The sequence below is a fragment of the Cervus elaphus genome, chromosome 30 (genome assembly GCF_910594005.1).
Source record: "Cervus elaphus chromosome 30, mCerEla1.1, whole genome shotgun sequence".
NCBI lineage: Eukaryota > Metazoa > Chordata > Mammalia > Artiodactyla > Cervidae > Cervus > Cervus elaphus.
The window spans coordinates 82,603,308-82,617,060 of record NC_057844.1 but is presented as its reverse complement, the minus strand read 5'-3'; the positions used below and the strand labels follow the sequence as shown (position 1 = coordinate 82,617,060).

Genomic DNA, 13,753 nt, shown 5'->3' with positions numbered 1-13,753 from the left:
TGTAATTCAGAAAGTTTCCAACTTGTGAAGGGATAGTGTTCTAAATACAATTAACCAAATGGATGAAACTTAGAACTCATTTTCTTGTAAAATCAATGTTACAGGAGAAGCAAGATTCCCAGGCTAACCCATAAATACACACAGCTCATGCCCTGAAAATGCTACAGCTTCGCAATTCCAGTACCATGTACTGCTGTAGGAGTTAAGGCTTGTAAGAAACAGGAACATAAAATGCAGTAATTTATTATGCAGCCTATCACTTGAGGGAAAGAAAAATCTTAATTAGAAAAAACTAGAATCCTTTTTTAAAGGTCTGTTCTGAAAAGAGTATACAAGGACCTCAAACGTTCTGGAGGTGACTAAACAGGAATTAGAAAGATTTTAGAATCTGGGAGTAACAACTGAGTTCTAAATTAAAGAAAAAACAGAGAAATAGAAATAGATTCCCCTGAGCTAAGTGACAAGAGAGGAAAGATCATGGCAAAACATGAGGGTGGAGGGTTTCCCTATCCTACTTAAGTCAAACTGTTAACCCAGGACAGCGTGGGGAGTCAATGCTCTCACCCAGGCCTGAGGTGTGTCTGAGAAGATGGGAGGAAGGCCAAGATGCGTATGTTCAGATATTCACAATCTGGCTTCCTTTCCTCATTCCAAAGGAAACTATCAATGGCAGGCAGTGTCTGTGTGATGGGAAGGAGCCTGTTTCCAAGCTCGGTATGTTAATAGCTAGGTGGCTTTTGCCAACCCATTTTCCCTCTCTAAATATATGTCTCCTCGTAGGTAAAAAGGGGATCAAACACCTAATTAAAACTCGGCTGAGATCAAATGTAAAACAGTGCGTTGATAAACGCAGCTCCTTGTAGGAGACAGAATTTAAAGCATTCTACTTACCTACGAGAGCAGACCAGGAGAAAGTACAACTAGCAGGTCTGCTCGACTTGGATTTTAAATAATGGCAGGACTCGCTGGAGAATACCTGAGTCCTTGCACACAGGAAGTAAAGAGGGCGACGCCTTCTTTTTTTCTGTCAAAACCCAGCGCGGGTGGCAGTTCCTTCAGAAAGCCTTTCCTGGACCTCTGCTCCCTACTGCCAACCACGCCACGTCCTGCAGTTTGCACAAACTCACGCGGTGGCACTTCCTAGTGTAGCCTAACTCACCTGCTTTACACGGGCTGCGGATTCCTTGATGACAGTGACATCACCTTACAGAAATCCGCCTAAAGATTTTCAGGAGATTGAGCAAAGCTGGACACCCAGTAAGCCTCTATTAACAACGACTGGGTTGAGCGGTCTAGGTCGTCAGCAGGACAAGAACACTAGACGGTCAACAGTGACATCTTATTTACTTCTTATTTGGAACAAAACTTAACCTTTTAGCAAAAAAGACATGCGAGCAATCTAAGCCTGCCCACGAAAAATAATTAACTAATCCATGCCGAGTGACACCAGCAGTAAGATGTCACGAAAAGCGAGCCTGACACTTAAGAGCCCACATTTCCTTCTGTCTTTCCATTGAGTCCCTACTACAGGGTGAAGGTAACTAAGGTAATTCAAAGAGCCGTTGAATAATAAGACGTGTTGGGGGGGGGGGGGCGGTTGTGACGCCTTGGGCAGTAAACTCTCGTGATGCATTTTGCAGAAAAATATCCATACACGTTGCTGATACGGGCGTCTGCAGCCAGACAGACTTTCAACTCCGCGGGGGTGCTCCTAGGCGGCTCCGTCAGCGCCCCGAAGTTCCTGCCCCGACAGCCGCGGCTCTCACGGCCTGTCCCCGACGTGAGCGGCCCAGGCCGCCCCCAGCCCCCTGAGCCCTGGGAGCAGAGCTCCGGCCGCACCCGTCCCGAGGGTGGGCGGGCCGGAGCCGGGGGCGCTGGGGTTCGCGCGCGTCTCTGCAGACGCCGCGGACAGCGGCTCTCAGACGCGCCCCGGGCCCCCTCCAGGCCCGCAGGGCACAGGCGCGTCCCAGGCGCCCACAGCGGCGTCTGTCAGGGCTTCTCCTGCCCCCTCAGCCGGCGGAGGCGCCCCCGCACGGCCCCGCGGCGAACAGCTCCCCGCAGGCCCCCCACCGGCCGCCCCGCACTCACTCAGACCCGCGGGCAGGCCGCGCACTCGGGAGCCGGCGCCGCGCAGCAGCGTCCCCCGGCGCCGCTTCCGTCGCTCCTCATCGTCCTCCTCCTCCGCCTCCCGCCGCGGGGCCGCCGCTGCCGCCGCCGTCGCCACGGTCCGGCCCCGAGCTCCCGCGGCGCCGCGCTCGGCTCCCCCACTTCCGGCTCACGCTCAGTGTCGCCGGCAAATGCCCCCGCCGGCTCCCACATCACCTGCTCTGGCCCTTCCTCCCGGAGCGGGGAAGGCGGCCCCCGCCCTCCTGGGCATGCGCAGAGACGGCGGCCCGGTAGGGGCGGGGGAGTGGGGGTGGGGAGGAAGTCCCCGGCGACGGAGGCCCGGGACGGACAAGATAGCGCGAGGCCGGGTACCGCGTGCGATCGCGGTGGGCTGGGTACCCTCGCCGTGGGTGTCAGGCATCCGAGCACCGGTAGGCCTCCCGCCCTGCCTCTGAGGCCTCAGGATCTGCTGCAGGACGCTTTTCTTCCCGAAGAAAGAGTGTCTGCCCCAGAAGGTTGTTAGAGGTATGGCAGTGAGTTCCGGCACTTCCATAAGGGCTTCCATAAGGGCACTTAACTTCTTGTCTTCTTCCAGCCCAGCCCGCTCCTACCTTCGTCAGGGTGCACCGTAATTGGTTGCATGTTTTATCAGGCCCTGAGACCTGTACCACTTAGACGGCCCTTTTATTTAAAAAAAAAAAAAAAAGAAAGAAAGAAAGAAAAAAAAATTCAAAACTACCTTTTGCAACTTTTTACAAAAACCCAAGACCGTGGCAACAGCTCTAGGGCCCCCTAACAAGACCTTGGAAGTGATCACACAAATGGGAGCCTGAAGCTGGAACGTCGTGACTGTCACGGTCAACCCCCTGCGCACCAAGTTGTACCGAATTGTTTGTTTATAGGTGTCTGTCTCCTGTCAGTCCCTATTCTCCGAACTCTGTTTTGTATCTACAGAGGATATGTCATACTGTTTTCTTAAAATGTGAAATCGCTACCAGATTGAGAGCTCCAGCTCACAGAGGCTCTTGATAATAATTCCTGTTATTACCTGATAAGCACCACCCACCAAGACAGACGACCGCTTACGAAAATAAACTAATAATCAAAGCAACTCTAACAGATACTTAATGAAAAACTGTTGATTCTCTTTGAACCAGGCATTAGAAAGGCTACAATAACAGGGTAAATTGGAGAGTGGGATTTGAATCAACTTGAGAGTTTGGTTTCGTGATTCATGGGTCCCTTGTTACATCACTAGTACAGAGCACAGTTCCCAACATTACAGAAGCTCAATAGATGCTGAACAAGGTACAAAAATGTACACGAATGCCTTTGCAGAAGATGGGCATGTAGGGGATCCTTTAACTTAACACAGTTGGATATTCCTCCCAAGTACATGGATAAGTTGACTAGTAGGTGGGAGAATTACCCACGAAACAGTACCATGTGACTTTACAAGTCAAGTGATTTCAGGGAAATATTCAGTCAATATAGGTGAATTAAACATATAAAGAAATTAACTGTTGGGCTAGAAGGAGCTAGACCTCAGTCTAGCTTTACTACATATTAGTACTGTGAATTAAATGTGTGTTAGTTTGTAAAAAGAGGTTTTTGTACATTAGACAACTCCTAAGGGCACTTAACGGCTTCAAGATGTATTCTTCAAGCCTGTTGCAGCAAAATTTCATTTTAAAGCAATAGTATTTTATGCTAAAATGAAGTGTCTAATTCTGAAAGTTGTTTCCTCCTACACTTTATGAATAAATTCTCAGTTCTCCATGGTGGAAGAGGACAAACCATAAGAAGATACTGGTGGAAATCTACAGCTTCTAGAACATAAGGATTCGGTTTGTTTTCATTTCTCAATTTTGCATATGTAGTACAATTACAATATCATAGTAGCTGCTCAATAAAGATTTGTGGCATGGTTTTATTTTGAATCCTTGAATATAAACTAGAAGTCCACAATTGATTTTCGAATATGCAACTGTTTATATTATGAATTATACATTTTTTATTCTTATGAATTAGACGAGAACTCATCACAGTTGCACCATCATGAAAAACACAAAGGAAAGCACAGGCTTAGACAATTTTGCAAAAGCATAGTTTTCCACTTAAATGAAACAGCAGACGTTTGGGGAAGGAAGACGCCCTCTTCCCCCGAGAGGTTTCACAACCACAGAAATGAGAGTTGGTACCATTCTTTACACATAGGGAGCAAAACTCGAGAGGTGGTCACCTGCCAAGAGCAGCCTAAAAAGAGAGGCACTGGCTCAAAGTGCCAATAACGAGCCAGTGGACAGAGTGTTTTGCGGTCTTACTTCGGGACGAAATCCACTCTCGCAGGTCAACCGTTTGCAAATAGGATCTGCCGCTGAGGCCAACCGGATATGTGTTTGTAACCACACTGTAACCCCCGCTGCCTCCGGTCCTCCGCAGCGGAGCCAGGCGGGAGGTCCTCCCCGAGCCTGCCGGAAGGTTTACTGCGCCTGCGCACATCGTCTCCCTGACATCACAGCCTCTGGACCTCGCAAGGTGCAGATGGCGCTTGCGCACAGCATCCCTATTAAGTCGGGACCGCCCCGTCCACAGGTAAGCGACTGCGCCTGCGCAGGGGGCAGCTGCCGGAAGCGGCCTTCCGCCTCCCTGCTTCCGGTTTGGTGGCGGCGCCTGGGATTTCGGGTCAGGTAGGAGGCTCTTGCGGTGGCGGGGGAGGGACCTCGGATTCCGGGGAGGGCCCAGAGGTGAGGCGAAGGCAGGACAAGTGTTGCCGGGGAGGCAAGGGCCGTGTCTCGTCTTCTCAGTCCAGTTACGCTGTGGTCTTGAGAGTTCAGGTTTCTCCTTGGTCCTTCGGTTCACCCGCCGGCGTCCCCAGGTGAGGGGGCGTCGATGCCCTGGCGACGCGCTGAGTTAGAAGCCCCGTCTCGGCTTCAAGGTGCTTGCTCGGGACCCCACCCTTGGGACGTGGGGCGAGGGAGTGTAGTGCCTTTGACTCTCAAGAACCGTGTTGGCTGCTTGAATTAACAAGATTCTGGCGCCCACCCTGCCAACTGGGGACCCTCGTACGCAGTTGATGGGAGTAGTGTGGGCCCTTCAGTGATTTTTCACGGGAGTCTGGCCTGAGGGATATGAGCGAGTGTGGGCTTGGAGGGAATGCTTGTTTCTCTTCATACACTGGTTTTTTTCTCACGACTAATTTCTTTGTCCTGAGGTTCTTCCAGAATATCACAAAGTGCTGTGGAACGTGGGCTATTTTAATCCCTTTTGTCTTGTCGAGGGTTGTACAGTCACTTTCTCTCCAATAAAATAGCGTTGACTCCTCTCCCATATTCACAGAATAAAACCTCGCTAGTTTGTTTTGTTTTCACTTCAGGAGGATCTAGGCAGCAGTTGAATGGATGATGAGTCATTATTAATACTAATTCTTGTATTCATTCTGTTAAGAGCTTTGCTTGGTACTTTGTAATATTTATGTTTTCAGGTGTTTTTTTTTTCTCGAACCAACAAACATTATAGTACTGAAATCAGTCAGGGGCTTATTAAATGTCATATACTACGTTAAGCATCTTATGTAAATTGTCAGATGTCATCCTAATTTACATGTAGTTATCAACCTCACTTAACACTTAAGGAAACTTAGAGAAGTTAAATAGTAGAGAAATTAAATAGTGCGTCATATCACACAGCTAATAAGTGTTAGACCTCACACTTAAACTCGGATTTATTGGACTTCTGAGCCCTAAGCACAAACTTGTTTGTTTTGCCTTTTCACAAATCAAAAACATCAGCTAAAATGCTCAGATTCCAAAAAATAAGAGTGTGTAAAAAAGCAGTGGAAATACTAATATTTGACTTTTTGTACAGTTTTCATAAGTAAAAATTTTCAAAGTGTGTTCTTTTTATATTAATTTTGGAATCTTGGTTATCTATGTGACAGCCTCAGGACCATGTATAGATCTGCGTCATTATGTGGTTTTCACCACTCCTGTCATTTGAGTCCTTGCCTGGGGACTTTCTCAGGGAAACTGACTTTGAGTTCGTGGTAGAATCTACAGATAGATCAGAACCCGTACACCAGACGAGCATTCAAAGAAGTGTTTCTCAACATACTTCATTTTATACATACTGTATATGAATTGTAAACAGGGCATTGTGTGTCATAATGTGCTGGGTTGAGGGAGCAGGTCTAACCAGGTGGTGCAGTCAGTTATGCAAATGAGACAGCAAGGGGAAGCCAGCTCTGGTATTCAAAGATAAAAGACTCAGCATTGTGGTCTTCTTCTGGCCTGACTGGCTGGGTAGAAGTTGGGTTTCCTTTGCCAGGAATTTGACTTGAGAAGGGAGACTGTTTTTGCCTATTCGCCCCCAAATGGATGTTGTTCACCTTCCCCAAAGTGGTTATGACTGTTGAATGTTTTAACCAAACACCCCACCATTTGTGTGTGTGTGTGGGTGTGTGATCAGCTCCTGGCTTGCCCTGGTGTGCTTTTCCAGGACCTCAGCTCCACATTTCAGTAATTCATTGGACAAGCCGATGAACTCCTATGTGCCAATTTATGTGGTACAAATTACACCGAATTCTAACTTCCAGAGACTGACAGTTTAGTAAATGTGGTATGGTGATTGATTCCTTGTGCCAACTGCTAGGTTACATGGCCTTGTGCTAACATTATAAGATTCCCTTTTGCTTCCTGGGGTAGGGAATTTCCTGGACTCTGTACCACAAGGGATCTCCCCACTCCTGGAAGCAGCTTTGGCTCCCTGCCCTCTGAGCTACTTGAGAACTTGCCAAGAAGTGTCTGAAACTATAAGATAAGGCATTCTTCAGATTCTTAGAGTACACATTTTACTTAAATCTTTTTTGGGAAAGTGAAAGAGGAGAGTGAAAAAGTTGGCTTAAAGTTCAACATTCAGAAAACTAAGATCATGGCTTCCGGTCCCATCACTTCATGGCAAGTAGATGGGGAAACAGTGGAAACAGTGGCTGACTTCATTTTGGGGGGCTCCAAAATCACTGCAGATGGTGATTGCAGCCATCAAATTGAAAGACTCTTACTCCTTGGAGGGAAAGTTTGACCAACCTAGACAGCATATTAAAAAGCAGAGACCTTACTTTGTCAACAAAGGTCTGTCTAGTCAAGGCTATGGTTTTTCCAGTAGTAATGTATAGATGGATGTGAGAGTTGGACTATAAAAGCTGAGCACCGAAGAATTGCTGCTTTTGAACTGTGGTGTTGGAGAAGACTCTTGAGAGTCCCTTGGACTGTAAGGAGATCCAACAAATCCATCCTGAAGGAGATCAGTCCTGGGTGTTCATTGGAAGGACTGATGTTGAAACTGAAACTCCAATACTTTGGCCACCTGATGGGAAGAGCTGACTCATTGGAAAAGACCCTGATGCTGGGAAAGATTGAGGGCAGGAGGAGAAGGGGACGACAGAGGATGAGATGGTTGGATGGCATCACCAACTCAATGGACATGGGTTTGGGTAGACTCCTGGAGTTGGTGATGGACAGGGAGGCCTGGTATGCTGCGGTTCATGGGGTCACAGAGTTGGACACGACTGAACAACTGAACTGAACTGAGTATATTTTTGTGTTACATAGTTTAAACCATATTAAAATAGTTCTGTTATAGATTTTAATAGAACATGAACAAATATTCAAAGCTTCAAAGTAATTTTATGCTTGTGGTAAACACTTTAGCAAATATTGTAGACCCTAGTCCAGCAAGGTCCCCATTTTTTCCTCAGTGTCTTTATTTTTTTATTTTATTTTTTTTTTATTAGTTGGAGGCTAATTACTTCACAACATTTCAGTGGGTTTTGTCATACATTGATATGAATCAGCCATAGAGTTACACGTATTCCCCATCCCAATCCCCCCTCTATTTTTATTATTATTATTATTTTTTTAGAGAACTTCTTGCTGGTACAGTCATTTCATTAAAATACTTCTGGCATGTAGATAGACATGACAAATCACAACCTGAAACTCCATCCTCTAAAGAACCTCAAAGAACAGTACAGTGGTGTAGCATAACCCATGTGGAACTTCTATAGTAATTTTTGATATCCCCAAAGTGCAAAAATAGCTAGCATTTACATAGCCCATACTGTGTGCCAACTACTATTTTAAGTACTTTACATATATATGATAACTCATGATAACCCTATGAGGACAGTACAAGAGTAGTTACTCCATTTACAGATGAAGAAGCTGAACCAGAGATCGAGCAATTTGCCTAAAGTCACATCGGTTACTTAGGCTCTCAGGTCTTTGCTCTTAGAGTTGATTAATGTGGAGCCTTTGGCCAGTGATCTTTATTATTTTTTAAAAATGAATTTTGCTTTAAAGATACACTGAAACCTGCTTTATGTTTATTTGTACTTAGGTGGTGGTGGTGGTATCTGGCTCTTGCAACCTCATGGACGGTAGCCCACAGGCTCGTTTGTCCATGGGATTTCCCAGGCAGGAATACTGGAGTGGGTTGCCATTTTCTTCTCCACTGCAGTGACTTTAGAAGATTCTTCAGTGAGAAGCTCTGTCTCATGGCATTTTACTTTTGTTATATTTTTATTAAAGCAATTAGCACTTTATAATCATTCCCATAGCGTCCTCTTTTCATTACAGAATGTGCACCTAAAGCAGAAGCATACTGTATTTACCCATAGCACAGTGTCTAGCCCATATGTAGTCAGCAGGTGGTTTGAGGATTACTGGCATGAGAATATGAGCCAAAAAGCTGTGCTAATGAATTTAAATTTGTGAAACTGTATGAACTGTGATGCTCGAGTTGAGAGATAGGTAAAGTTAGAATTTTATGGGGAGGGTATTTTGATTTGGGCTTTGGCTGCCAGAGTGACTTGTCAAAGCAGTGAAGTGATAGTGAACAGTCATAGACTTTGTCAGGAAGGAGAGGGTGCTTATTTGGAGGGGAAGGGGTCTGGATTATCTATGCACAAGGTCAGTTCAGCCAGATTTCAATTCAGTGAACCAGTGATTTGGTAAAAACATGATTTTAAGAAGTTTTTTTCCTACATATAATGGATAAACAACAAGGTCCTTCTGTATAGCACAGGGAACTATATTCAATAACCTGTGATAAACCATAATTTAAAAAGAAGGAAAAAATTACACACACATATATATGTATAATTGAATCACTTTGCTCTACAGCAGAAATATACACAGCGTTGTAAATCAACTATAATAAAAAATGCGCTAAAATGTGAAAAATTGTTTGTAAAAAAAAAAAAAAGATTGTTTCTGACGCTGTACGATGGTGGTCTGAAAGAAAAAGAAGAGAAATACAAGAAAAGACCTCAGGAGCCCAGAAATGAACTGGGATTGAAGCAAAATAGTTGATTATCATTCAGTGTAGAGGTTGCAAAGAGATGTCATTTATAGCATTGATCTGTTTTCACTTAATAAATGTTACTGAACATTTATTATAAACCACACACTCTCTATAAGGTCTTTACATTAAATATTTAGTTGAGTTTTATCTTTTAAAGTTACTCTCTTTTTGCTTTACCAGATAAATCAGAAGATTCACCATCGCTTCTATGGCTGCCTCACAAACCTCACAGACTGTTGCATCTCACGTTCCTTTTGCAGATTTATGTTCAACTTTAGAACGAATACAGAAAAGTAAAGGGCGTGCAGAAAAAGTCAGACACTTCAAAGAATTTTTAGATTCTTGGAGAAAATTTCATGATGCCCTTCATAAGAACCAAAAAGATGTCACAGATTCTTTTTATCCAGCCATGAGACTTATTCTTCCTCAGCTGGAAAGAGAGAGAATGGCCTATGGAATCAAAGAAACTATGCTGGCTAAGCTTTATATTGAATTGCTTAACTTGCCTCGAGATGGAAAAGATGCCCTTAAACTTTTGAACTACAGAACACCGACTGGAACCCGTGGAGACGCTGGAGACTTTGCGATGATTGCATACTTTGTATTGAAACCCAGATGTCTACAGAAAGGAAGCCTAAGCATTCAGCAAGTAAATGACATTTTAGACTCCATTGCCAGCAATAATTCTGCCAAAAGGAAAGACCTAATGAAGAAGAGTGTTCTTCAGCTTATAACTCAGAGTTCAGCACTTGAACAAAAGTGGCTGATACGGATGATTGTTAAGGACCTAAAGCTTGGCTTCAGTCAGCAAACTATATTTTCTGTTTTTCACAGTGACGCTGTCGAGTTGCATAATGTCACCACAGATCTGGAGAAGGTCTGTAGGCAACTGCACGATCCCTCAGTGGGACTCAGTGACATTTCCATCACCTTATTCTCTGCCTTTAAACCCATGCTGGCCGCTATAGCAGATATCGAGCGAATCGAGAAGGACATGAAACACCAGAGTTTCTACATCGAAACCAAGTTGGACGGCGAGCGGATGCAAATGCACAAGAATGGGGGTGTGTACCGGTACTTCTCTCGCAATGGGTACAACTATGAGGACCAGTTTGGTGCTTCCCCACAGGAAGGGTCCCTCACACCATTCATTCATGATGCATTCAAAACAGATGTGCTGAACTGTATCCTCGATGGTGAGATGATGGCCTACAACCCTAACACACAGACTTTTATGCAAAAGGGGAATAAGTTTGATATCAAAAGAATGGTGGAAGATTCTGAGCTGCAGACTTGTTATTGTGTTTTTGATGTGTTGATGGTTAATGATAAAAAGCTAGGACATGAGACCCTGAAAAAAAGGTATGAAATTCTTAATAGTGTTTTCACACCCATACCAGGTAGGATAGAAATAGTGCAGAAAACACAAGCTCATACCAAGAAAGAAGTAATTGATGCTTTGAATGAAGCGATAGATAAAAGAGAAGAGGGGATCATGGTAAAACACCCGCTGTCCATTTACAAGCCGGATAAAAGAGGTGAAGGATGGTTAAAAATTAAACCAGAGTATGTCGATGGACTGATGGATGAGCTGGACATCTTAATCATTGGTGGCTACTGGGGGAAGGGTGCCCGGGGTGGGATGATGTCTCATTTTTTGTGCGCTGTGGCAGAGAAGCCCCCTTCTGGTGAAAAACCGTCAGTGTTTCATACTCTGTGTCGCGTTGGCTCGGGTTACACCATGAAAGAACTGTATGACCTGGGTTTGAAGTTGGCCAAACACTGGAAGCCTTTTCATAGGAAAGCCCCACCAAGCAACATTCTCTGTGGAACAGAGAAGCCAGAGGTCTACATCGAGCCTTGCAATTCAGTCATTGTTCAGGTTAAGGCCGCAGAGATCGTCCCCAGTGACATGTATAAAACCGGCTGCACATTGCGTTTTCCACGGATTGAGAAGATAAGAGAAGACAAAGAATGGTACGAATGTACATCCCTGGAGGACTTAGAGCAACTTCGAGGGAAAGCCTGTGGAAAGCTCGCGTCCAGACACCTTTACATGGGTGGTGATGACGAACCACAAGAGAAAAAGCGGAAAGCTGCCCCAAAGATGAAGAAAGTCATTGGAATTATTGAGCACCTAAAAGCTCCCAACCTTTCTAACATCAACAGGGTTTCTACTGTGTTTGAAGACGTGGAGTTTTGTGTCATGAGTGGAACCAGCAGCCATCCCAAGCCTGACCTGGAGAGCAGAATCGCTGAACTGGGTGGTTACATAGTACAGAATCCAGGCCCAGACACGTACTGTGTGATCGCAGGGTCTGAGAACATTCGAGTGAAGAATATCATCTCTTCAGATAAACACGATGTCGTCAAGCCAGAGTGGCTGCTAGAGTGTTTTAGGACCAGAAGCTGTGTGCCCTGGCAACCCCGCTTCATGATCCACATGTGCCCGTCGACAAAGCAGCACTTTGCCCAGGAATATGACCAATACGGGGATAGTTACTTTGTTGACACAGATTTGCACCAACTGAAGGAAGTGTTTTCAGGAATTAAAAATGCTGGTGAGCAGACTCCTGGGGAGATGAGTCCTGTGATTGCTGATTTGGAACACAGGTATTCCTGGGCCAGTGCACCTCTTAGCTTGTTTAGACACCACACCATTTATTTGGACTTGTACGCTGTCATCAATGACTTAAGTACCAGAATCAAGGGAGCTAGGTTAGCCATCACAGCCTTGGAACTTCGATTTCATGGAGCGCAGGTAGTTTCTTGTTTGGCTGAGGGGGTGTCTCACGTGATTGTTGGGGAGGACCAGAGTCGGATTGCAGACTTGAAAGCTCTCCGAAGGACTCTTAAGAGGAAGTTTAAAATCTTACAAGAATGTTGGGTCACTCTATCAATAGACAAGTGTGAATTACAGGAGGAAAATCAATATTTGGTCTGAAGCTGGCTTTCCTAGTGAGGCAGGCCTCAGATCTGACCAACTCATTACAACAGATTATCATGATAAAATGTTAAACTATGTTTTATTTTCATCTTTTAAAAATCTGCGTAAAAAGTATTACTAGATACAGTCATCATAGCTTTAGATATAGAAAAGACACCTAGTGGCCCAATGTCAAGAAAGAAAATTTTTTAGCAGTGTAGTAAGTATTTCATTATTTTTATGACCAAGATGAAATAAAAAGTTTAACATTATAGTATCCTTATACAAATATAAAATTTTGACTCATATTAACAAAATAGATTTAGAAGCTTTTAGACCTTTTAGTGACCTAAACAGGATTTTCTGACGTCAAATAAAATTTTTAATAATGGCTTTTGTCTAATAAAAGCATTGCAAGAAAAATATTAGTTGGCATATTTGGATTTGTAAATACATCTTTTTAAGTTGAAGGCTAAAATTCCTCTTTTAAATGTGAAATGTGAACAAGTTTATTTTTTAAGGTTAAGTCAGGCTCATGAATAAAATACCTTGTTAATCATCAGGATGGGTGTGCACAATCATGTTCGAGTCTTAACAACCCCATGGACTGTGGCCTTCCAGGCTCATCTGTCCATGGGATTTTCCAGGCAAGAATATGGGAGTGGGTTGCCATTTCCTCCAAGGAATCTTCCCAGCCCAGGGATTGAACCCATGTCTCCCACATCCCTTGCATTGGCAGGCGGATTCTTTACCGTTGCACCACCTTAAAAGCCCCTTGTTAATTATGTTATTAGCTAAATCAGGGGAGATTGAGTAATGGTCTGAAAACTTAAAGTTAGATCAGTTGGATTTTTTAAAACTCTTGGAATTTTAAACATACTTGGCCTACACTTAATTTTTTTTCTAAAATAGAGCATATTTTAAAGAAAACATTTTTATATGAATTTGTACTTCAGTATAAATAGTATTCACAAAGAGTGGTTTTCCTACATATGGCCCATTGAAAAGGTATTGGAATGGTATGTGTGTTGTAACTTTCTTTACAGAGAAGTAAATTGCTTTGATTTTTTTAAATAACTTATTTTTTCTTAGATTATTTAAAGTGTGTAGTATGTGTAAATATAAATATATTATGTCTGGATTTATGTACCAAATATGTAAAACCAAAATATGCCAAATTTTGGAATGCAGCCTATACATTTTGAAAAATATTTTTTATGACATCAGTTAAATACTTGGAATTTAGTACTTGAGAAACTGTGTGTAGATTGTTTGTAAGTAGTTATTTTATCCAAACAGGAACAAATGTATGTTATTTTGTTGTATTTCTTAATTTAAATAAAATATTTACTATGCTAT

The 13,753-nt window shown here is 43.7% G+C and overlaps 2 protein-coding genes across 6 annotated transcripts in view; one reads left to right on the top strand and one right to left on the bottom strand.

The window, feature by feature from the left end:
* The window catches only part of ABHD13 (abhydrolase domain containing 13), a 19,754-nt gene extending 15,173 nt beyond the window's left edge, over nucleotides 1-4,581 (bottom strand). The window contains exon 1 of one of the 2 annotated variants that reach the window (XM_043891854.1): nucleotides 4,431-4,581. The gene's annotated coding sequence lies outside the window, so the exon portion shown is untranslated. Of the gene's footprint in view, nucleotides 1-2,088; nucleotides 2,220-4,430 lie in introns of those variants that run through there. The other variant, XM_043891855.1, reaches the window with a different exon arrangement.
* On the top strand, nucleotides 2,507-13,753 carry LIG4 (DNA ligase 4). 4 transcript variants are annotated; one of them, XM_043891853.1, is made up of 2 exons: nucleotides 2,507-2,631; nucleotides 9,649-13,753. In XM_043891853.1, the coding sequence occupies exon 2, from the start codon at nucleotides 9,677-9,679 to the stop codon at nucleotides 12,410-12,412; it is 2,736 nt and encodes a 911-aa protein (XP_043747788.1). In that variant the 5' UTR covers nucleotides 2,507-2,631; nucleotides 9,649-9,676; the 3' UTR covers nucleotides 12,413-13,753. The 4 variants fall into 4 exon arrangements, with proteins under 4 accessions (XP_043747788.1, XP_043747785.1, XP_043747786.1 ...); XM_043891850.1 differs by lacking the exon at nucleotides 2,507-2,631 and adding an exon at nucleotides 4,707-4,796; XM_043891851.1 differs by lacking the exon at nucleotides 2,507-2,631 and adding an exon at nucleotides 4,827-4,984.